This window comes from Muscardinus avellanarius (genome assembly GCF_963383645.1).
Source record: "Muscardinus avellanarius genome assembly, chromosome: 19".
Lineage (NCBI taxonomy): Eukaryota > Metazoa > Chordata > Mammalia > Rodentia > Gliridae > Muscardinus > Muscardinus avellanarius.
Window position 1 is genome coordinate 8885454 of NC_137805.1, and position 25283 is coordinate 8910736.

The following is a 25283-nucleotide window of genomic DNA, read 5'->3' on the forward strand; positions in this document are numbered from 1 at the left end:
ATTAAACTTAGGAGCATCCTACCTTCAAGCTACATCCTCAGATCTATTATTTTATTTTTATTTAAAAACAGTCTCACTAAGTGCCAAAGCCCTTGTTAAGTTCTTGAAGCTGGCCTCGAACCTGTGATTCTCCTGTTTCTGCCTCCCAAGTACGGGGATTATAGGCATGTACCATCATACCCAGCTTCAAGTAAAATTTAAACTTGGGCAAAAAGGAATCCCTCAGATTACCCACCTCACAGGGGCCAAACTGTTTCCAATTGCTTATCTTGTGGTCATTAATAGCTATAAATTCCTGTTTTCCCCTTTACTTCAAGATAAAGATGTTCAATCCCCAAGACTTAATTTGTAAGGTGAGCCTGTTTGAGATGCCTAACTCATTGTATCTGCCTCTTTTTGTCTTTCTTCTCCCTGAAACATCTCTGCTGTTAGAAGTAAAACCTGAATACTCAAGATTCTGTGAGGGCTTGAATGCTGGACACACAAGTGGAATCCTTGGTTCCTGCCAGAGAACACTAAACAAATTAGCCCCAAAATACTCAACAACCACCTCTGGGTTGGAGAAGAAAGAAATAAAAATCAAAAAATAAAACTTGTCTTCGAGGGGAGTGGGTAGTTACTCAAATTAACTTTCTTTGGTAAGAAAAAATGTCATATTAGTCAAAATGGTTCCCTTAGCCACTAAAGAAGAACAAATTAGAGAGAACTCGCTTATTCTGAGCTAGGGGGCAAATAAAAAGGATCTGTAATCAATATTTGCAATAAATATTAAAATCAAAATATGGCACACTTCTCCCTCCCCTGCCACAAAACAATTCTAGAAACAACAGGAGACATGCTTGAAATGTGACTGCGATCCTTTTTAGTCAAGCAAATATTTCTAATGAAATTGCAATTCATTCCAGAATAACTACTTTCATGCAACTAAAAACACAGTGATATAGAAGAGCTGGGACTAAAAAGGCAGGTCTAGGAAAGAATGCTCAGTACTACCTCTGCACAGGCATGAGGGTGTGGACAGAGTCACTGACAGCAAACCCACCCCAGCGACTCCAGGGACTTCCTCTGCATGCTGGCCTCGCAGTCAGCTTGGGAAGGCTCTTCTTCCCAGCAGGTGCGTGCTATCCCCCCTTTGCGCTTCTGTCTTCTGGAAGAGCTTAGATTTGAGCCTCCACCCAGCACTTGGGGCCAATGTGGGCTTTGTGGCTTTGCATCACTTCTAAAAGAAGTGTGACAAGGCCTGGGGCATCAAACAAGGACTGCTGCTCCGCCTAGAGCACTGTGCAGAGCCCAGACCCAGCCTCAGACCCAAGGCAGCCCAGCTGAAGGCCGAGTCTGTGGCGCCTACTGGAGAAGGGCCGCCATGCCCGTCGGGCCACTGAGAAACACACGGCAGGAGAAAGCTGGACCTGAGAGGCTTATTAGGACAGATGCCTGCTTTTGCCTTGTTTTGGGTACTGGAGATTGAACCCAGGGACATCTCGGAGATACACCTCCAGCCCTTTTTATTATTAATTTATAAAAAGGGTCTTGCTAAGTAGCTGAGGCTGGACTTGAACCTGTGATCCTCCTGTTTCAGCCTCCCTGCCAAGTACTGAGATTACAGGCGCGGGCCACTGTGCCCAGTTAGAGAAGATGCGGGCATCTTCTCTAAAAGGGGGGGGGATCAGAGGCAGGCAGGGAGGGCCTCCAACCTCACTGTGAGAAGCGAGGAGGGAGGACTGGGGACTACTGAGGAGGAAGCGGCTTAGAATCTGAGTGTGGTACAACTCTCAGAACAGAGCCCACAGGTGGACAGGAGCACTGGAGCCAAGAACACCCTCCAGAGGAACGTCACCAGGAGCAAAAAGGCTCACTGCCCCTGCCAGGCCCAAGTGTTGGGAGCTGCCATGGACCATCCCTGCCTGGTGGTGGCGCTGTGGCACCCGGAGGCTGACTTCAGACCACTTTCTCCTGAAAGGAGATTTACGCTACATACTGAATGGCTGCCACAGACTGTATTTTCTGCTAATCATTTTTGCCAGATCTTCAAATAGCATGTTCAATTCCAATTTCTTTGGGATCCTTGAAATTCCTTACAAAATAGGAAACATTTAGGTAGCAATAGTTTTGTGTCTTGAATATGTAACTAAAGAATTGGTGGATCATAGTAGGTGCTAATGAAATGTCTGAGTGAAGAATGAATTCCCTACTGGGGGGACAGCAGGAAATAAAGACAAATTCGCTGCTCTCAAGATTAATATCGCTGGGGGTATTTTTGCAATGAACAACAATAAAAGAAAAAAGAATAAAAAAACCCAAAGCAAATAAACCAAAACAAACCATAATCTACTGAGTAGTAACAAATAACAAAGGTAAAAAGCAATTCCCAGGAGTGAGGGGCCTGTGCATTTAGGTGGGTTGGGTGAGAGAGGAGGCCTTTTGGAGGGAGTGATATTTGAGCAGAGTCTGATGACGTGAAAGCGTGAACCATGACTGTGACGGTCATGGTGAGAGCACTGTCCGGATAGGGGGCAGCAAGTGCAAATGCCCTGAGGTCAGAGTGCACCTGTCTGTCTAGGAAACATGGATGGAACAGTGAAGTGGCCCCAACATGAGAGGTCTTGTGTAGGTAACAAAAAGGACCAGGGAAATTACTTGCGATGAGGTGGGACACTCCTGAAAATTTAAAGCAGAAGAGAGACACCGCCTTCTATTCTGAAAAGGATCCATCTCGCTCATTCCTTTCAACAGCAACGCAAGATAGGTGCTACTGATCTCAGGTTTGCCATAAGGACAATGAGGTTTAGTGGTTAGTGGTCCAAGACTGGTTCAAGTCCACAGCCCCGAGTAGCAAAGCCCAAACTGAACCGATTTCTGTTGAACTCCAAACCCATGCCCTTAACCGACTGTGTGTATTTTAAGCTTTTGGAAAGAGCTCTCTGGCAAAGATTCGGCCCTAAATACCACTTAGTACAAAAGCCCTTTCTTTATTTGCAAACAATATCCTGGCAACTTGGCTCTAGTGAGCATTTACAAGCTAGGCTCCTTATTTTTTTTATTTTTTATTTTTGCATCTCATCCAAATTACAAGAATCGCTTGCCCTTTTAGGTACTTGGACAAGAAAAGCCGAGCAGGGGGGCAGTAGAAGGGACCCGGAGCTGTGGTCGGGACACCAGGGAGTCTAGCCTGTCTCTGCCCACTGGCTCCAGCAAATATATCTGCCATCAAACAAAGCACCATTTCAGAGAAAATGCTGTCTATAAAAGAGAGACGTCAACAAGCCACATGCTTCTTAATAATTGATCAAGGCCAATATTAAGGGTGAAAAAGACAGGCTCTCCTGCTGAGAATATCTTATGTCTATTTCTACCGACGGCAAGGAAATACTATGTTCTTTTCATATAGTTCATTTTACCTACAGTTTTATCCCTGAGCATAATTATAGACCTAAAAAGCCCTGGTTAATTCTTTTCTTTCCTTGTAGGCTCGTTTTTATTCATCATAAGGGAGAGATATTAGAGATATTAGTGCTCTTAAGAGCACCAGGGGCAATTATATTACAAAATAGATTCCTTGCATTCTCATTTCCCGGAAAGAATTGGATTAGGAACTTAGTACTGTAATCACTGCAGTCTTGGGCGGATGAAGCTAGCGGTAAGTGAAAGGGTTAAGCGGGTCTTTGGTCTTAGCTTTCATTACTAAAATTTGGACAGATTTCTTTTAGTTCTATATGTTCCACGGTCAAACATGACTTCAAAAATCCGTTTCTCTGCTGCAGCCTCTGACAGGAAGGAAGCAGGCAGCTGGGAGCGTTGTATGCTCTCAAATCAGCACGGCGATTCTGGAGATGGGCCCCGGCGCTCACCACGCGGCTTTAGTCAGAAACCCCTTCAGCGATCCAAGCTTCTCTTCCTCATCTTAAACTTACGGAAAATAATTTCCCTTGATCCTCACCTCCACCTGAGGGGGTTTTGTTTTGTTTTGTTTTGTTTTTGTGGTACCCAGGATTGAATCCAAGGGCATTCTACCTCTGAGCTACGCCTCAGCCCCTTTCAGTTTTTATTTTAAAACAGGGTCTGGGTAAATTACTGGGGGGTCTTGCTAAGTTGTTGACGCTGGCCTCAAACCTGTGATCCTCCTGTTTCACCCTCCTAAAGTACTGGGATTACAGGCCTACGTACGTCACCACGTCTGGCTCAGCTGTGAATTTAAAGACACTGCCATCCAGTACTTTGCACCGTACCTCATACATAGAAGGGCATAACTGCAAAATGTCCAGCCTAGAAAAAGAAGCTTTTGTGTTCAATAGTGTTTTCTTCTTTTATTGGCACTGACTGTTTGAGAAAGATTATGCCCTAAAAGAGTTTAAATGGATATTTTTTCCTTAAGTAAGACTAATACTCCTTACCTTGCTGTGTGCCTAGTAATTCTCACACTTGGACTGCACCACCAAACTACCGGGAAGGGTCTATTGCAGTGTCTGAAGGTTCTTAGAACACGTATTTCTAACAAGTTCCCAAGCGTTGCTGATGCTGCTGGTCTGCACCATCCTCAGAGAGCCGCTGAATAGTAGGGACCTTTCTGTTCAGCCTGTGACCAGCCTGTGGCCCCTCTAGGAAGATGTTGAACCATTTTAAGCCCCAGTTTTGAAGACTGTAGATTGCAATGCGGAAGGCCTCCTTAACAACAGGGCGGTTACGGAGCCTAAAAGAAATGATGCTTGTACCCCATTTGCCAGACACAAGGTCCAGCACCTAGCGAGTCTCACAGTGGTGGATATTTCTACTGTAAGCACTAAAATACTAATAACGATAACTTGTGATAGTTAATTTATGTATCATCTTGACTGGGCTAAGGGGTGCCCAGAGAGCTGCGAAACACTATTTTGTGGTATAATAGTGAGAGCGCTTCTGGAAGAGCTTAGCATTTGAATTGGGGGACTGAGTAAAGAGCATCCACCCTCACCAGTCCAAGTGGGTATCGCCCACTCTGGGCGCCTTCATCGTTTTGGTGGAGGAAGGGTGACTTTTGCTGCCTCTGAGCTGGGATGTCCAGCTTCTGCTTTCAGACACTGGAGCTCCTGGTTCTTAAAAGCCTGCAGACCCGGACTGGGATTTATAACCTCGCTGGCTTGGTGCTCAAGCCTTCAGGTGTGGCCCGGCACTACAGCCCTGGCTCTGTGGGCTCTCCAGCTGCCCACAGGAAGGTGATGGGACTTCTCAGCATCTGTAGTTCCAGGAGGGATTCCTATACCTCTATAAATAGCCTTTGCTTCTGTCTAGAGAGCCCCGATGCAGTACCCTCTCCAAAACCACCCAAACAAGGAACACTAATAAAAATAGCCCCTCATCATTTTTACAAACAGAATCAACTCACATGAAATTGCACAGGCCTGAAGGCATGCGATTTTACTACTTGAGAATAAATTTCAAAAGGATTCACTTTAAAATACACTGCATGTTTTATCTGACGGTTCATTAGCTCATATTTGAATGGACTCTATTAATTCAATGGCTAGACCACAGGCATTAACAGAAGATTCAGGCATTAACAGGCAATTCAGAAGAGGATATAGGAAAAGAATGAAGTCAAGATGGGCTTTGGGCCTCTTTACCATCGGCCTCGAGACCTAAAGGCTAAGCTCACTCATCAATGCTAATTATAAGGATGCCCCGGACCCCACCGCCACGTTCACCTGCAGCCCAGAGGCCTGGCTCAGAGTAACTAATGTCAGGTATTTTCCATCTCTACTGTAAGTCGAAAAGGAGTCAGAGAGAATTTAGCACTGTAATTTTACCACTAAAATGTTTTAACTAAACTGCTCAATGCAGCTGACAGGTGTAAGGAGTTGCTTGGCTAAATTTTTATATATTTTTTTATTGACTCATTTACACACTTCCTCCTGTTTTGTTGTGTTTTCATGAGCACCACCCTGGGTTTCTATCACTAGTTTCCTAATGGATGCATGTTTTCTGTTCTCACAAACCAGCTGCCTGTATCCTTGGAGCACGGATTTTAGGTATTAAGGATTTTCCATGAGACTGACTCAGACACTGCTTCCTGCAGGAGAGGCCTCCACAAACTAGAATTATCTTCCACCTTTGTGAAGAAATGAAGAAAAGCAAACCCAAAGCAACATCACAGAGAGGGAAGAAACATAAAATGAGAAAAACAAGCAAAGAAAAGACAGGTGAAAGGACTCTTCCTGCAGAAAAAAGCTGTAATGACTTTCTGTAGTAATCTGAATTTCTCCAAGCAAAGGAAAAGAAAAGGAGGATGGCTAAATTAAAAACACAACAATAAAGTCATCAGAGAAAATGAGGAGGCAGACTTGAAACTGAAATTATTTCAGTGTTACCATCAAAACCAATTTGCCATTTGTCTCTCTATGGCATGATTTATCCTCTAAGTTAGATGTCAGTGAGTTCCTGCCAGCAGGTCAAAGCTTGTTTACCACCTGTTTCTGAAAATAATATTTTTTTTCTGGAACACAGCGCATTCATTTGCTTTTATATTGTTTTTGTTCCATGGCTAGTTTTGTGCTATAGTGACAAAGTAGAAATGTTGTGCTAAAGTCTAAGCTGGCAACCCTAAAATCAGCAGTATCTGCTTATTTATAGAAAAGTGCATTGAACCTTTTGGATTCTCTACTGCCTAGGGAGCACCTAACGTAAGTGAGGTTGCTTGTAAGAATGCCATGTTCCTGCATCCCCCTCTGCATCCACATCCCTTGTGTGGTACCTGCATGGGGAGGATGAGAAGGCAGGTGGGGCGGAGGTAAGAGTTCCCAGGTGACTCAGCAAATGCCCAAGCGTGTGCACCTAGCCGAGGCCCAGCCGCATGGACCACAGGCATGGCTGCTGTCCTATGTCAGGTGCTTTGGGTGGTCAGCAAAGGCTGATGCAGTTATCATCAGTAACGGAGTCCTTTCAGGCCCTCATCTCTTCATTTTCCTAACAGAGGCCCTTTCCTCCCTTTTGCTCCAACTTGAGGTTGTGCCTCCTGGTGAGACGCTACCAGGCTGGTGTCTCCTCTGATTCCATCTTGTAGCCAGTCCAGCCTGAGTCTGCTAATTCTTCCCTAGAGAAATGGAGCGCTCATCCCAATACAATCAAATTTCTGCATTCTTTAAGTTACGGGCTGTCCACCCGCACGGCTGGCACTCCCTGCCTGTCCTGCCGACAATGCCCCTTCCTTCTCTCCAACAGCAGCTTCTTCCTCCTCTAGCTCACACTCGGAGGCAGATGGGGATGGGCGGGGCCCACAGACCCTGTGATTGAAACTGCTCTTCCAAACTTACCCACAAGGAGCATATGCATGTCAGGGACCCGGGTGGCAAAACCCACGATCATCCAGCACTTCTGCTACTTCACTAACCACTCACTCTGAGTTAAGGCAGACAATCAAAGGAGGGAGAGGCTAAAGGTCATTTACTATTAGCAGGTGTAGGATGTGATTATTAGGAGCTTGATTTCCTCTTTTATTTTATTTTTATTGGTGGTAATGAACCAAAGGGCATTCTGCCTCTGAGATACACCTCAGCCCTATTTAGTTTTTCTTTTATGAATTTTCAAACAGAGTCTCAGTATAAGTTGCTAAGGGCATAAGTAGCTGAGGCTGGCCTTGAACCTTTGACCTTCCTGTCTCAGACTCCCAAGGACTGGGATTACAGGCATGTGCCACACCTGTCTGGGAGTTTGATTATTAATGTTAGACCTGGCTAGTAACAACTCTTTATAGTTTATAATGGTGCTCACTGACTTATTGGCTCATTTTCCCCCCTCTGGATAAGCATTTGAAATACAAAACAGACATGGTCCATGGTGGACTCTTCACACTGACGTGGCATTCACGGACATCGGGCACCTCATGCTCTCCTGGTAAGGTCTTGTGGCATAGGAATATCGCATCCCTTTGAGAAAGACCCACGCTCACTGGGGGTTAAGGAACACGCTCAAGGTCATAGCTTATGAAGCCAGGGTCATGGCTCAAACCAAAGTCTTTTGTCTTTGGGTCCATTTATTTTCCATAATTTTCCAGGCCACACAGACCTTTCCTTAAATGCCTGATGCCTAGGTGACAATGAGCTCTACTCTTTGGGAGTAAAAGAGCCCAGATAACATTATCAGCACTGTTATTCAAGGCTGGGCTAGAGGAAGGAATAGGCTTGGGTGTTTTTGCAAAAGCCTGGCTGGCAGGAACTTATGCTCCTTTGGGTGGTTCCAGTGTTTGGGCCAGCTGATGTAATACCTAGCTGCCTGGCCAGTTTTCTTATATCAGTAGGAAAAAGTCACGCGGCTTTGATGACAAGAAAAGAGACTGAAGTCAGACTTAGAATCACTAGGTGTAAAACTGACGCTCTCAGGATCCACTCCCCTTCCCAGCCCCTATTTTCTAGTACAAAGATGTTAAGAAAATTTCTTGAGAGGGTTAGGGGTACAGCTCAATGTTAGAGTGCTTGCTTTCGTTGCATGAGGCCATGGGTTTGGTTCCCAGCCCCAAACAATGACATACTTTTTAAAGTTGGGCCCAAGAATTTAGTATGGGGGTTGGTTGGCCTCCTATCATAGGAGGACTTTGAATGTCCCCAAAGTCCCATGTGTTAACAATTTTTTTTTTTTTGGTGGTACTGGGGTTCCTGGAAGCCCTTCTTCCTCCGGGCTACACTCCCAGACCTATTTTATATTTTTGAAACAGGGTCTCTTACACCAGCACAACTGACTTCGAACCTGCGCGATCCTCCTGTCTCCGCCTCCCAAGCGCGGGGATTACAAGCGTGCGCCACCACGCCTGGCATGTGTTAACAATTTGACCCCCAGGGTGGCATTAGTGGGACATGGTGGTACCTCCTGAAGAAATAGTCTAATGATAGGCCCTCAGATCATTGAGGGTGTGCTCTTGAAGAGGATTGTGAGAACCAGGTCTGCCCTTTATCTTTTTTTTTTTTTTGCCTCCCAGAAATAAGGCAAAAGGGCCTATTCCACCACATGCTTCCTGCAATTGCATCTGACACCCCCAGGAAAGGTCCACAGCAATGGATCCACTTGATCATGGACTAGAACCTCCAAAGCTTTGAGCATAATAAGCCTTTTCTCTTTATAAGTGAATTATCTCGGGTATTTTGTTACAGTGATAGAAAACTAACACATCCTCCCTTACAAGCCATTCTCCAAACACCTACCAGAATACCTGTCTCCAAACCATATATGAGATCAGGTTAATCCATGTTGAAGCCAGCACCACACAGATATCCTTCAGAACAAAACCTGCCCTCCCCGGCCTGCCTCCACACCATTTATTCTTTTACTTGAGCGTGCACCAAACTTTTTTTTTCCCTTCCTGTACTGGGAAAGGAACCTAGGGGATTGTTCTACCTCTGAGCTACACCCCAGCCCTATTTTTAATTTTATTTGGAAACAGGGTTTCACTAAGTTAATGAACACTGTTCTCAAATCTTCTGTCTCATTTCTTGCATTCCGAGTCCTGGGATTATAGGTTTGTGTGCTTGCTTGTGTTGAATTTCTTTGAAGGACTCCTTGAAACCTTTGTGGTGGGCCACTCCTGGGAGTTTCTGCTCCAGTGGGGCAGTGGGATGGGCTCTAGACTTGGCATTTCTAATGAGGCTCTAGGTGGTGTAAATGGTGCTTGTTTGGGGACCTCGCTTTGAGAACTCAGAACCTCTGCCTAACTTCTCTATCATGACCCTGTTCATCATGCCCATTGCAAACTTGGTTCTGCTCTTTCAGCGCACAAATCTGTGTCTGCCTCAAAGCCTTGCGATCTCTGGTGCCACATCTTTCAATGTCTTTCCTACTTTTTGGCAAAACTGGTTCCTTTTTATCATTCAACTGCCACAAGGTAAACTTCTGCCTGCCTGACCCACAACCACTGCCCCCTTCTCTACTCTTCAAAGTCTGCCTCTATGATCACTCTCCTTATGGTGTAATTAATTTAACATCATTTAACATCACTAAAAAATGACTTGCTCAGCCAGGCTTGGTGGCATACACTTGTAATCCCAGAATTTGGGAGGCTGAGATAGGAGGATAGTGGTTCGTGGACAGCCTCAGCTACTTGGTGAGGCCCTTTGCAACTCAGTGAGACTCTGTTTCAAACTAAAGAATAAAAAATAGGGCTGAAGATGTAGATGTAGCTCAGAGGTAGAATGCCCCTGAGTTTCATTCCCAGTACCCCCCCCACACACACACATATACACAGAATTGCTCATTTAATTGCTTTTTGGTTTGTTGCCCATCTTTTGCTACTGGACTATAAAGTCCCCAAAGACAGTGGCTCTGTTTGTCTTGGTTACTGTCTTGGCCTTATAAAACAGAAGCTGGCACCCGGGTTAAGTGACTATATCCTGTTTAATCTGCAAGTGACAATCACTTTAGAAAAATAACTTCTATATTTTCCGACCTCCTCTAAATTTCCTCAAGGAAAATGTTTTCTCATTTGTTCTTGCAGTGCCGTATAATTACAACTGATATAAGTAACGATGGCTTTGGTAAAAACAAAGTGCATATCTGCATCATTTACAGGCCCTTTGTACTCAAGACTGTTTAACCACTAAGCGGTAATTATAGTTTGTTGTAGCCTAATGACTTTAGTATAAGACTTCATACACAATATATTAAATATGTGATATACACCTAAAATATATACACATACCCTCCTACCCCTAATTATAATTAGAATATTTTAATAGAAAAAGTGTTTATTTTTCCCCTCAAGTCTGTTTTTGAAGGAGCACTTTGTTTTGTTTTGTTTGTTTTTGCAGTGTTGAGGACCAAGGCTGAGGACTTGAACATGCTAGCCCTCTCTCCTCTCTTCTCCTTTCCTTTTTCCTCCATCCCCTCCCTCCCTTCCTACCTTCCTTCTTTCCCTCCTTCTTTCTTTTTTTACTTATTTTTGAGACAAGATCTTGAACTTGCAGTCCTCCTGCCTCAGCCACCCTGGAGTAGCTGGTACACACCACCATGCCCACCTTTTACCTACATGTGATGATCAGTAACTTACTCTCGGCTCATTATCCAATACAGCACCAGCAACATTCCAAACGTAATCCTTCAAGGCAGTGTTAGACCTATCTATGTAGTTTTTAAAAAAAATAATGCCTGAGCCTTAAATGAGACCCATTAGACACCACCTCAGCAGGGAGCAGGCATGTTTTTGTGTGTGTGTGTGTGTGGGGGGCAAGCCCTCAGGCGATTCTAAGGGTGCCGGAGCCAGCCGGCAAAAGTACAGGTTCTGAAGAGAGGTGTGAGGATGAAGAATTCAACTCTTAGAATTTGAGTCAAAGAATATTTAATTCTATTGGTCGGGGGTCGCCAGCTATCTCTACTATCTCTACTATCTCTACTATCTCTACTATCTCTACTGGTTGACGACTACTCCTGGGTCAGTATCTCTACTGGTTGACGACTACTCCTGGGTCAGTATTCTCTATTGGGCTGATTCACTGGCCGAACTACTGGCCAATGCCTACTTCTGGGTCAATATCATCTCTCTTGCCCAGCCTCTCCACTCCTGGGGTATTTATAGAGTTACAGGTCAATCAACATCCCCATGCTATCACCATCGGAATACAATAGAGACCAATCCAAAGCACATATATTACAAATAGGTTAATCAGTACCCTCGTGCTATTACCCTCTGATCTCTCAGACGTTTTCCTTTGAACTTTCCATAACCCGAAACCTTGTTAACTCTGGGCAAAGGACAGTCAGCTGAGTCAGAAATATTCCTTTAGGGGAAAACCTTAATGGCTTCCCACAATCCCCCCTTTCTTATTATTATTCAAAGAAGACTGTGCCTGTCTTAGGTTGTTTCCTTCAGGTACCAAGGATTATCCATCTTTGGATAATACAGAGCTAAGCTGTATATCCTGTCTCAGGTTTCCTTGTCCCAGGGAAATCTTACCTGTCATTGACTACCAGCCTCTTAAATAAGGGGTACTTTTCAAATGTAAATTGTGCACTTCTGCTAAATAAAAATGTTTTTACTTTGTCCTAAGACCACACTTTGTCCCGTGTCTCTAATAAACAAGGTATTGGGAATATTATATAAAAGAGGTATTTCAGTAAGACATTTTCTCCAACTAACACTATGATTTTTACATGTCAAATCAGTTTAACAGGGTAAACAAGTTATTAGTGGGCTAACATTTTTATCTTCTTTCCCTGTGTAACCAGGGCCCCACAAGACCAAACCTTTAATAGCACAGTTACTACTTGTCTGTAATACCATGGGTGTCAACTGCAGACATCCCATCTTCTTGAAATCCCTAGAAAAACATAAGAGTATACCACAGTTTTTTGTCCAACATAACCAAAAGTATCAATTCTTTGTCCAAAATACAGTTACTATCAGTCTTTGTACTATCAATTCTCCATCCAAAGTAATCTTGACATTTTTACCAGTTCTTTGTCCAGTACCATCTTTTTGACATTTTTAGCAGTTCTTTGTCCAGTCCCATCTTTTTTTTGGAACGCTTTTGTAAGGTAGCATAAGCTGATAACAAAATTCCTTCATCTGTATGTGCTAATAAAATATCATCCATATAATGTATCATATATACAGATTTATAGGATCTTCTGACAGTAGCTATAGCCTTTGCAACAAATTTTTGACACAGAGTTGGACTATTGGCCATTCCCTGAGGTAGCACTTTCCACTGATACCTTTGCATAGGAGCTCTATAATTTGTAGATGGAACACTAAAGGCAAATCTCTTACAATCTCGTTGTGCTAAAGATATCGTGTGAAAGCAGTCTTTTAAATCTAAAATTATTTTATAAGTGTCTTTGGGGATAGCTGATGGATTGGGTAGTCCAGGCTGTAAAGCTCCCATTAATTCCATAGTTTTACTAACTTGCCTTAAATCCTGTAACAGTCTCCACTTACCAGATTTTTTCTTAATGACAAATATGGGTGAATTCCAAGGGGAGTTAGAACTTTCTATATGGCCGTAGTCAAGCTGTTCCTGTACTAACTGCTCCATGGCTTTTATTTTTTCTAAGGTTAGGGGCCATTGATCAATCCAAACTGGTTCCTCGTTTTTCCAAGTAATAGGATTGGCATGGAGTACAGGCTGATCAACAGCCCCTTGTAAAATAACCTAGACCTGCTCGAGGGGGTTGTAAATGAAGCTTTAAAGGCTCTATAATACCCTGATTATTTATCCCTAGACCTTCCTCCAGTATAAGTCCTTGATCTAACATTTGTTGTGTCACTATAGGGCTGGGGCTATAAAGATATACACCCATGTTCTGCATAACATCTCAGCCCCATAAGTTGACAGGAAGTCCTGGAACAATATAGGGCTGAAAAACTCCAGTATGTCCTTCCTCATCTCTCCAAGTAAGCCAATCACTGCTTTGTTCGGGGTTTTGCATCTGTCCTATGCCTTTAAGGTGAGTGAGGGAAGAATGCTTAGGCCATTTGTTAGGCCACAGATCAGCTGCAGATCAGCTGGTATGACAGAAACATCTGCTCCCGTGTCTAATAACCCTGAAAATTCTTTCCCATTAATAAACAATTTTAATTCTGGTCATTGAGTTCCAATTGCTTGGGTCCAAAAAGCATCTGATGAGCCAAATCCCCTTTTACCTCATTTAGGTCTCTGAGCACTATTATTAGTTTGCACCTGATGTAGCAATACTAATTGTGCCAGTCATTGACCTGCATTAATAACAGCTATACCTTGAGGAGAACGTATCATTTTTATTTCTCCTTCATAGTCAGAATCAACTATTCCAGGGGCTACTATAATTCCCTTCATGGTGACATTACTTTGTCCTAACAACAATCCTATTGTTTCTTTCGGTAAAGGACCATAAACACCAGTAGGAAGGGCTTGTATTCCCGTTTCAGGAGTTAATACTGTATAGGTAGAGGTGCAGAAGTCCAATCCTGTGCTGCCTGGGGTTGCTCTGAATAAGTCTTGAATAGACTGTTTTGTTGAGAGTTGTCCTGCTGTGGTACAAATGTCTGAAGTGCCCCATAACATTGTTGCTGCAGGGCCTGAGGTGGCCCCTCCTCCTGTTTCCCAACAGGAGCTGATTCCCTTGTGCATCAGTCCTTGATTTACATTCCTTAGCCCAATGTTTCCCTCTTCTACCTAAAGGGCATAAGCCTGGCTCTCATTTATTACTAGCACTCTGCCTCTGTGGACAATTCTTAAATAAATGACCATCTTGTCCACACCCATAGCTTTCAACCATATTATTCTTAGGTCCCATTTTTTTTTTATGTTGTTGGAAAAGGATTTCTTGTACAGTTTTTCCTTGTAATGCTGCAGCCATAGCTAATCCCTGTGTATATGCAGGTCCTATATCTGAACATAACCAAATATAATCAGACAGGTCTCCTTTCTTTCTAAAAGGGCGTAAGGCAGCTTGGCAAACAGTATTAGCATTCTCAAAGGCTAATTGCTTTACGAGTAACAGCCCTGCTTCACTGTCACCTATCAGTCAGCTAGCAGTTTGTAACAGCCTAGCTACAAAATCCTGATATAGCTTGTCTGGTCCTTGTCTTATTTTTGAAAGATCTTCAGTTTGCTTTCCTGAAGAAGGTAACTTATTCCATGCTCAACATGTAACAGCATTGGTTTGAGCATAAGAAACTAGACTAAATTTTAATTGCTGAGCAGTCTCCCTAAACTGTCCTTCTCCTGCTAACATATCAAAATTTATGGGTATTCCCTGAGCTACGTTTAAATCTGCTGTGGATTGACACTGTTCTGCAAATGCAGACTTCCATAATAAAAAATTCACCCCCTGATAAACAGGCTTGGGCTATCTGTTTCCAGTTAGAAGGACACAAAGCGTCCATGGAGAGAGATTCTAACATGGCTTGAGTAAAAGGTGCCATTGACCCATATTGAGCACAAGCTGTTTTTAATTCTTTTAATTATTTGAAAGGAAAGGGTCTATGTCCTCTAAGAACACCTCCTTAACCATCAGCGTCTTCAGTAACCGGAAAAACTCTAAATCCTCTAGTATCTTCTCCGTTTTCTGCAGCCCGATTTATAGCTGCTTGAAGCGGTGATATTTTAATAAAGATAAAGGTCTGTGTTTTTCATTGCTTTGTTTAGCAAATGCTAAAGTGGGAGAATTTTGAAGGTTCGTATTGCTGATAATAGGAGAATACTGTTGAGATCCTTCTTTTTCACTATTTGAAGGAGCTATCTGATCTAATCATTTAATTAAAGTCTCTACAGCTACTTTTAATTTTTATACAAAAATCGGGCTCCAGTGACTCCGTTTTTGGAATGTCTGGATAAGCCCCTAACTCATTTCTGTGGTACCGAGCAGCAGTTTCCTCAAGCTGCTCCTCTTCTTCAGTATCTAAAGTATCCTCATCTTCCTTAGGAAGTGAAAGCAAAGCACCTTCGTGTTCTCTCTTAGTTTCTTTAACAAAAAGCGTATCTTTTAACCTATGAACCCCAAACAAAAAGCTAATCTTCTGACCCATTGTATATTACAAGTCACACGTTAGGCGCCTTCATTTTTTATCTTAGTTTCTCTCTTCATTTTCTGTCTTAGTTTCCCTAGCACAAGGATCTTTTTTCTTTTTCTTTTTCTTTTTTTTTGCAGGTCTGGGGATGGAACCCAGGGGCATTCAACCTCTGAGCTACACCCCCTGCCCTATTTTTTATTCTTTATTTTAAAACCAGGTCTCACTGAGTTGCAGAGAGCCTCACTAAATAGCTGTGGCTATCCGCGAACCGCGATCCTCTGGTCTCAGCCTCCCGAATGCTGGGATTACAAGTGTGCGCCACCATACCCGGCTCAAAGCATCTTTTTTAATGACCTATTATATATTCCCAGGTTTCACCGCCACCGCAAGTCTTCAAGTGAGCTCTTTTTCTATTCAGCGGTGTCCTGCACTGGATCCTCAGTTTCAGAATCTCCCTGTAAGGACCACCACCTGCTGGAGCCAGCTGGCAAAAATATGGGTTCTGAAGAGAGGCGTGAGGATGAAGAATTCAACTCTTAGAATTTGGGTCAAAGAATATTTAATTATAATGTGGGCGGTCAGCTTACTCTCTCTACTGGCCAACCCATGCTCCTGGGTTAGTATCTCTACTGGTTGACGACTACTCCTGGGTCAGTATTCTCTATTGGGCCGACTTACTGGCCAAGCTACTGGCCGATGCCTACTTCTGGGTCATTATCATCTCTCTTGCCCAGCCTCTCCACTCCTGGGGTATTTATAGAGTTACAGGTCAATCAACATCCTCGTGCTATCACCACCGGAATACAATAGCAACCAATCCAAAGCACATACATTACAGGTAAGTTAATCACTACCCTCCTGCCATCACCACCTGATCTTCTCGCAGACCTTTTACTTTGAACATCACCCTCTAATCTTCTCTCAGACCTTTTACTTTGAACTTTCCATAACCCCAAACCTTGTTGACTCTGGGTGAAGGACAGTTAGCTGAGTCAGAAATATTTTTTTAGGCGAAAACCTTAATGGCTTCTCACATAAAGGGCAGACAGGGTGGAGGTGGAGGTCAGCCTGCAGATCCCTGAGCCCAGCTCATGCCATTCCCAGGGAAGGGAGAAAGGTTGAGAGCCTCACTGCAGAATATTGTTATGAATATCTAAAATAACTGTTGGCATAAAACACCTCTCCTTCAAAGAGTACGTTAAGAAAAGTCCTCTTTCCTGAGAATGCAGCACCAACCAGTCAGGAGCAGAGTGGGGGAGACTCCTGGGGACCCCGGTCTTTAATCCCACCTGGATGTCCAAGCCACCTGGCAGTGGAGGACAGAGGGAAGATTCACCTGTTCGCTCATTCTCTTAGATGGTTTACTTTGTTCTCCAATTCCTTTTCTGATTAGCTTATTTTTAACTCACCCTTCTGCGAATTTTATTAAGTACAAAATGTTTCTTAGCTCCTCCAGAAGATGAAATGATAATACCTTTCTTTGTCTTAGCTTAAAAGCAACCTCAGTGAATCTGTAATTCTCCTGAATACTTTTTCCCTTACATCAGAGCTGCCCAGCTTCCTGGGCCAGGAACACCAGCCTTGGACTGGGAGCAGAGCTCAGTGGTACAGTGCTTGCCCAACACGTGCAAGGACCTGGGTCTAATCCCCAGCTTGCCCAAAGAAAGGAGAGACAGACAGACAGATATAGAGAAAGAGAGATCCCAACTTGATTTCACACAAACTCCTATTCACCCTCACCTTCTACATCCACCAAGTTAGAAAATCCTCTAATTCCTTCCCATATTCACAACCTCCTCTATTTCCCCATGTGTGTGACCAGCTGTCCTCTGGCCCTCCACCCCTCCACCCCCAGACTATTGACACAAGGGATCCAGCCATGTCTGCTCTGCACGAGACCTCCTGACCTTACACCTTCCCTGCTGAAAGCCCAGCAAAGTCCCCCTGTGACTTTCAGAGTGGAATGCCCAAGCCTGGGGCTGGGAATCAAAGCCACTTATGGTGTGGATGGTGCCCATCTCTGTAACTTCAGTCTCTGCACCCATAACCTACTCCCTGCCCCAGCTGGGCAAACCACTGCTGTCACACCTGGGTCCTTGCAAAATCCCTGGGCTCACCCCTCATCATCTTGGCTATGCTTGGAATTGTTTTTTGGGGGTACTGAAGATCAATTCCCAGGGGAATTCTACCTCTGAGCTATACTTCCAGCCCTATTTTTTTATTTTGAAATAGGGTCTCACTAAGTTGCAGAGGGTGTCACTAAGTAGCTGAGGTTGGACACAAACCTGTGATCCTCCAATCCTCCTGGGTCAGCCTCCCAAGTACTGGGATTACAGGCATGCTGTGAATTTCTCTTTCTTTCTTTCTTTCTTTCTTTCTTTCTCTCTCTCTCTCTCTCTCTCTCTCTCTCTGTACTGGGGATGTAACTCAGGGTCATTCAACCTCCAAGTGATACCCCCAGCCCTATTTCTTATTCTTTATTTTGAAACAGAGTCTCACTGAGTTGCAAAGGGCCTCATTAAATAGCTGAGGCTGGCTGTGAACGGTGATCCTCCTGTCTCAGTCTCCCAAATGCTGGGATTACAAGCATGTGCCACCACATCTGACTGTGTTTTAAATTTGTGATCAACTAGTCAGTCAACACTCCTCTTGAACCGATCTCCTCTCTGAGGTTTCTGGGTTACTCACTTCAAGCCCCGTTCTTTCTCCTCTTCTCACAGCATAAGGACATGTTCCACCACTTTCTCAGGACCACAAGGCCATGGGGAAGGCGGAGGGTTGGGGCTGGAAGGGCAGGTGGGCCACTTGCTGCAGGCCTGGAGCTCCAGACTCAGAAACCCGTATTGATATCAAAAAGTGACATCAAAACCTTTTGTTTCAAATGACCAAATCTAGTAGAAATTGAAGCTTGAAAAAGGTGGACTTATATCAAGACAGCCAATAACTGAAGTCAAAGGTCACTTGGGATAAAAATGCAGCAATTAAACTTCACTTTTTCACCTATACCTCAATGTTAAAACTGTATTATTCTTGGTTTGTGATGGGCTGTCTTTGGTTCCTCTACACTTTAAGATGATAATTGTGCTAGTTATGGTGGTGCACACCTGTTAGTACTTAGTAGACTGAGATAGAAGGATCACAGTATATGGAGGTCAGCCTTGGCAACTTACACAAATCTCAGCAACTTAGTGTGACCATTTCAAAATAAAAGGGCTGAGGGTGCAGTTTGTTTGGGTGTAGGCCCCAGCAACCGCCCCCCACCATTGACATGAACTCTATTTCATGCACCATCAACTATCAACCTTGGCTCCCACCAAGAATACAAACCGTCTGAGTTTTCTTGCATTTTTTCCTGGCCCTCCCGTTTTCCACCACTGGTTGGAACCCTCATTTTACAGGTGAATGATATTTTGTTCTATTTGGTCAATAATAATAATTAAATGTTTTGTCTACCTTTAGGTGGATTCTAAAAGTTAAAAAAAATATATAGTATTATTGTGATTATCATGATGAGGGCCCTACAAGGCCTTGTAAGTTGTGTGCTTGTTCTTTGCTTATTTGTCTAATTAATTTGGCAGTGCTGGGCATGGAACTCAGGGTCCTACACATGTTAGATAAGCATCTACCACTGCGCTGCACCCCGTCCTATGACTGACCTTCAGTGGAAATACTAGTAATAATTCTACAATTCTATTCTGTATTCTTTGGGCTCAATATGACTTTGTAGAGACAAATTAAATTACCCAAAACTTGCAAATAAGATAAAAAGACAAATATATGTTTTTCAGTTTCATTTGGAAGCACTGTGTAAGAGGCCCACCTAAGAATGATTTGTTTCTATAGAAAAATGCATGGTGGGCTTGTTATCAGACTCTTTGCAGGTAAAATGATAAGTTGCAAGTTGTATTTTTGTTGTTTTTGTTGTCCTAGTCATTGTTTTTGGTTCTATGGAAAAGCATATAAAAATTTGTTTCTAATAGGAAAAAACAATTCTATAATAGATAGTTTTATTACCCTATCAGGCATCAACCTGTTTTGTATCTAAGTGATGAAAATTGTTTCTGCTTTCCTAAGTACATAAAACTGTCTTCCTCAAACTAGTTTTACCATCCTAAGAGTGTCCTCACCAAGGAATTAATCTTTCAGTCAAAATGTTTCTGATTTTTTTAGGGTTCTAAAAATTACATTTGGACAAAAGGCTTTGCTGGGTGTGTAGGCTGCTGGGGCTTTTGCTGAGTTTCACATGTGCCCCACAACTGGATTTCAGAGCTGCCTTGGAAGGAGGCCAAAGCTGTCTGGTCCCACTCTGGCCTTCTTTAGGACCCTGTGCCTTGACTGTCCTCGGCATCTGGAAACTGAAGTAAGGATTTCTGTTTCCCTGGCAGTAGCAGTAAGCTCAGGAAGAGCACACTGGGTAGAAGGCAGGGAGGACAGCAGGCAGAGCAGTGTTCAGTACCCACTAGAGGACTAAGCTCCTTCACCGTGCCCCAGTAGAGTGAGAACTAGAAATCCATTAAGATGGCGTGGTGGCGCACGCTTGTAATCCCAGCATTCGGGAGGCTGAGACCTGGAGGATCCCAGTTCGCGGACAGCCTCAGCTTCTTAGTGAGGCCCTCTGCAACTCAGTAGACCTGGTTTCAAAATAAAGAATAAAAAATAGGGCAGGGGGTGTAGCTCAGAGGTAGAATGCCCCCAGGTTCCATCCCCAGACCCACAAAAAAAAAAAAAAAAAAAGATGGAGTCACTCATGCTCAAGTACCACATCACCACGTTGTTTTTAGACCTTCCAAGAAATGAGGGGAGCAATCATGGCCAAGTTTCCCAAACAGGCCAGTTCCAATAGGCAAGATAAAGGAGTTCCTTATGCCTTAATCCTGACACATAGAAGGTGACCTGGGGTAACCTGAAGTTACCCAGTCAAGTTATTTTTCTACTTCTCTGTCTCCCTGTTGTGGCCTTATAAGGAAAGTAACTTTGAGAGGACAAACTTCCTTTCCATTCTCGGTTTCTGATTTCTTCTGCCATCTTCTGCCTATAACATCATTGATTAAAGGCATCTGATTGTTGGAACAATTATCCTAGTTCATGGAATGACAGGCTGGCTGGATCTAGAGTCAGACGTGGAATGAGTTTGGATATGTGGCTCAGTGTAGAACTCCTGCTTCCCATGTGTGAGGCCCTGGGTTGGGCCCCAGCATGAACTAAAGAAAGTTAAGATCTCTAAACCAAGGTACTGTAATTTCTGTCCTCTCTCACCAGAAAAAGGGACTGTGCAGCTTCTCTCTGATATAAGGAAACCCCAGGAGTGAGGAACAGGGGCAGCCCAAGTGGACACTTGTGGTATGGGGAGGCGAACTGGTGGCTAAGGTGAGTGTTCTATAAAACATTGGAATTTCTACTCTAGCTGCCATGAAGAAGAAATGACTGATGGAAATGTTAAGATTCTGATGAAGAAGCTAACTAAAAATATTATTTTTGCTTTTTGCACTGGGAGAGGAGGAGGATATTTTAAAATCTGGTTGTACTTTGAGCTGATTACTATCATCATCCAGTAGGAAGTCACCAGCTATAGGCATGTGATATATAAATTTAAGTTTAATAAAAATTAAATGAAATTAAGCTCAGTTCCTCAGCCCCACAGACCATATTTCAAGTGCTAACTAGCTGACTGGGGCTAATGGCTACTGCCATGGGCAGCAGAGGTTCAGACTATGTCCAATGCCAGAGTTTCTGCCTGACAGGGCTCACCCAGGGAAGCAGCCTCCTTCTTAAGAATGAAACTCTTTTAAAATTTAATTTTAAGCCCATATATTGCTCTATAAAGTCTTTGAAAGAGGGAAGAGCTCAGGAAGTTTGGAAAAAGAGCCTGGAGTCCAAGGGGCTCAAAAAGTTTCTGGTGAGAAGAGACCCATAGGTTTTGCTTGGCATGGGAGTAAGATTTTTTTTTTAATTGGAGAGCACATAAGGAAGAGGAAATGAGTAAATTGGCAAAGGACTCTGGAGGGAGTCCTCAAAATACAAAAACAAACAAACAAACAAAAAAGAACAGGCATCTTGGTTCAGTAGGACAAAAGAAGGCAATTAAAGACAACTTCAGACATCAGCTTGGCTAGTGAAATTTATTCAGTGAGGTCTCTGACTTTTAACTTTCTCTATTTTATTATTATTATTATTATTATTATTATTATTAGTAGTAGTAGTAGTAGTAGTAGTAGTAGTAATAGTAATTTAGTATTTTTCAGTGCTAAGGATTGAACCAAGGGCCTTATCCATGCTAAACACGTGCTCTACCTCTGAGCTAAAACCCCAGTCCATTTTGTATTTGTAAGTTTTTGTTTGTTTGTTTCTTTTCTGGTATTGGGGATGGAACCTAGGAGCATTCTACCTCTGAGCTACATCCTCAGCTTTATTTTAGTAGGGTCTCACTAAGTTGCTGAGGTTACCCATGAACCTCCAGTCTCAGCCTCCCAAGTATTATAACCATGCACCATCACACCCATCTGCCCTTTTCTTAATATATATATATATATATATATATATATATATATATATATATCTTAATGTAGTATATAATACATAGAATATATATTTTTTATTTACAGAAGGGTTCTCACTAAAGTTAGCAGGCTGGTCTCAGACCTCAACCCTCCTATCTCATATAGAATTACAGGCGTCTGCTGCCAGGCCAAACTCTGACTTTTAATCTTAATGTGTGTCCTGCCGTGTGCTTCAGTTAACCCCAGCTGCCACCAAATCTTTAATAAAAGTGTGCTTCATACAACATACTTGCATTTCTGGGATTTGATGACATAATGGGTTAAGTCAGTAATTCTATCCTTAAGCTATACCCTCATCCCTGTTTTTTTATTTTTTTCTTTTGACAACAGGGTCTTGCTAAGTTGCTGAGGGTCTTAGTACATTTCTGGAAAACCGAGTCAACAACTCAGTCATTTCAGCCCAGAGAAGTCTTCACAGAAAGATGGTATCTGCATCTAACAATCAGAACCTCAGGGAGGACTGGTCAATCAGCTACCACATACATTTCATTGATTTTTTTAAAAATTTAATATACTTTTACTGATGCATTGTAATTACACATAATACTGAGGTTCAGAGTGATGGAGCATAGAAGTGGATGGCACTCGGTGTTTTTCCCTCCAGGTCCCGCTGCCCCCTCCCAATAGAGTTTATTAAGATCAGCACTGATTCTATTGACATAGCATTATCTGGACTGTTCCTGATATTAAGTCCTCCTCCACCACTGCATGACCCAGCTGTACTATTTCTGGGTACATTTCTGGTCTCTCGTTTCCAAATTTCTCTCGAGCTTCCCTGTATGAGAGAAAACATATGACCCTTCGCTTTCAGAGACTGCCTAATCTCACTTAGTATAATATTCCCTAGTTCCATCCATTTTTCTGCAAATGATGTAATTTTGTTCCTCGTTATGTCTGAGTAAAATTATGTATGTGTGCATACCACAGTTTTGTAATCTGTTGACACACCTAGGCTGCTTCTCTAACTTTTGCTACTGTGAACATGGCCATTCTTGCATCACTATAATAGTCTAATTTTGATTTCTTTGGAATGATACCCAGAAATGGTACAGCTGGGTCAAACAGTGGTTCCATTCCCAGTCTTCTTTGATTTTTAAAGGAACAAAGATTTTCAGTCTCTAAATGGCTTCAGTAAGTTTACTTTTGACTGTACCCTCAAAGCAACTGCAATTCCATCACACGGCTCAAACTCATGGACAGTCGAAGAGGACCAATGAATTTCCCATGCAAAGGAGTCAGCTTCTCACTTACCTAGCTACCCAGCTTTGTTTAAGAGATGAGAGCCCAAAGCCCCAGCTTATGGAGAGCCCCAAGCCAATACCACCTTGCAAGGGCACGGACAAAACACAATTGAGACAGAGGCCTGCAAAGCTTTGGTCAACCCAGTCTGCACAAGGAAAATGGGCCAAAGCAAATGATGAGCACAGAGTCCAGTCACAGTTACATTTATGTGGCTTCCATGGGAAGGCTGCCAAAAGCACTTCATTAAGCAAAAAACGTTAGCACATAAAATCCATCTATAAAACCAGAATAATAATAGCAACAACCGTGTAGGGTTGTTGAGAGGAACGGAACAAATGATACAAACATATGCTTAGATGACAGTTTGGCACTTGGTGTATACTCAATAAATCATACTATCATTGTCTTGATTATATCTGGCACGCCGTGGGCACTCAACAATTTCTAGTATCATTCTTATATCTAATAACTTATCTCTTTCTAACTCTTCGAACTCATAAACCTCAGAGATGTTCTCAGTTCTGTCAAAAAATATTTACTCAACACTGTAATTAAGGTTAAAATATTATTAGACTGTTTTGAGAAAAAATATAACACACATTTACCTCTTCATATCTGTCAAAAACTGCTCCTTCTTGCATAAAGGAAGGAACTTCCTTCTGCCAGTTAAATTCATAAGGTTTGGCCATGATGTGATTCAATACCTAAAAACAAAAAAGAGTATCACATTATTCTTCTGATATTCTGAATTAAAACTCAAGTGACCATCAAAGGCTTTATGTGTTTGCAAAAGTTGTTTCACCTTTATCCCTTCCCTTCACCCCAACTTTTCTTCTCCTTGTGGCTAAACTTAGAAGGATATCATCATTCATGCCTTCTGTGCTGAGAAATAGATTTTCAGAGAAAAATGTACCTGTAGACCTTCTTCAATAAACACTATAGGAGAACTAAATGTTACCATGAAAGACGTTAAAAACAACATGGTGATGGCTGAGGAACAGCTCCTGGTTGAGTGCCTGCTTAGCTTGTACACTGCCCCAGGTCTAGTCCCCAGTGCACACACACACATACACACACACACACACACACACCCCTACACAATATGGTGGCCTTGATTTGCCAGGCTACAGAGAAAGATGGCAAAGCGTCTCTCCTCTGCAGACCTTTATGTGTTCTATGACCTTTTCACTTCTTTCAATTTTATTCTTTGGTTTCATTTCCAAAGAAGTAGCAACAATGGGGCATGTGATTACCAAAAGCTCATATTCAAATAAAAAGAAAACTTTTATCCAATTGTGTATACCATGTTCAGTGTTCATTTGTTCAATTCCAGTTCTCTGAGGATCAACATAAATACCCAGTGTGTGAGGCCTTGAGACCTCCATACTGTCCTTAGTACTAAAATACTCATTTCCTCCTTCAGAACTGGTTTTATAAAAATGGTCTAATTACATGAAGGACTTGAAGGAATTACGTGGAAACTGATAGAATAATTTTGGATTTGTTGTATAATGAATTTTGACCCTAATTTCTAAAAGAGATCTGCAACGGAGGTAGAAACCACTTTGCTGTTTATTTTTCTTTTTCATAGCTTGAGAGCTCTACACAAAGTAGAGGTATTTTGGAGAAATGCTGTTAAAGAATCCCACATTCTACCGATTTTAAACTGAGGTAAGGGAATCTGTTCTCTGTGAAATCTCTGAACTATTTCTGAAGGCCTAGGATTAGGGGCAGTAACTGGTTTGTTTTACCTAGATGGTACAGCTATGATCTACAGATTAGACGATCCTATTTAACAATGGTTTGAACCAGATAACTGATTTTAAAAGGGAACAAATGAAGGCATATCTTATAGGTCCAACTGGCTACAGGGAAAGTTAAAGGGTCAAAAGGTTACTTCTGTTTAAAGGCATGCAGGGGTAGCACTTCTGAACTACATCCTTTTGACAATCATCTCCGGTCCCCACCTGCAGCTCAACCATTCGAAAGTGCTTTCCCATGCCATGCCCCCAGTTCAGCTTCATAAACACCCTGCATGG

At 42.7% G+C, this 25283-nt stretch overlaps 1 protein-coding gene across 4 annotated transcripts in view; it reads right to left on the reverse strand.

Moving 5' to 3' along the window:
* Window positions 1–23933, reverse strand: part of PLCB4 (phospholipase C beta 4) — a gene marked incomplete at both ends in the record, with an annotated part of 166307 nt that extends 142374 nt beyond the window's left edge. For all 4 annotated transcript variants that reach the window (XM_080716780.1, XM_080716779.1, XM_080716782.1 and 1 more), the window contains one exon: window positions 23850–23933. In XM_080716780.1, the coding sequence (XP_080572906.1) occupies window positions 23850–23933 (84 nt within the window). The remainder of the gene's footprint in view (window positions 1–23849) is intronic.
* Window positions 23934–25283: the final 1350 nt, after the last annotated feature.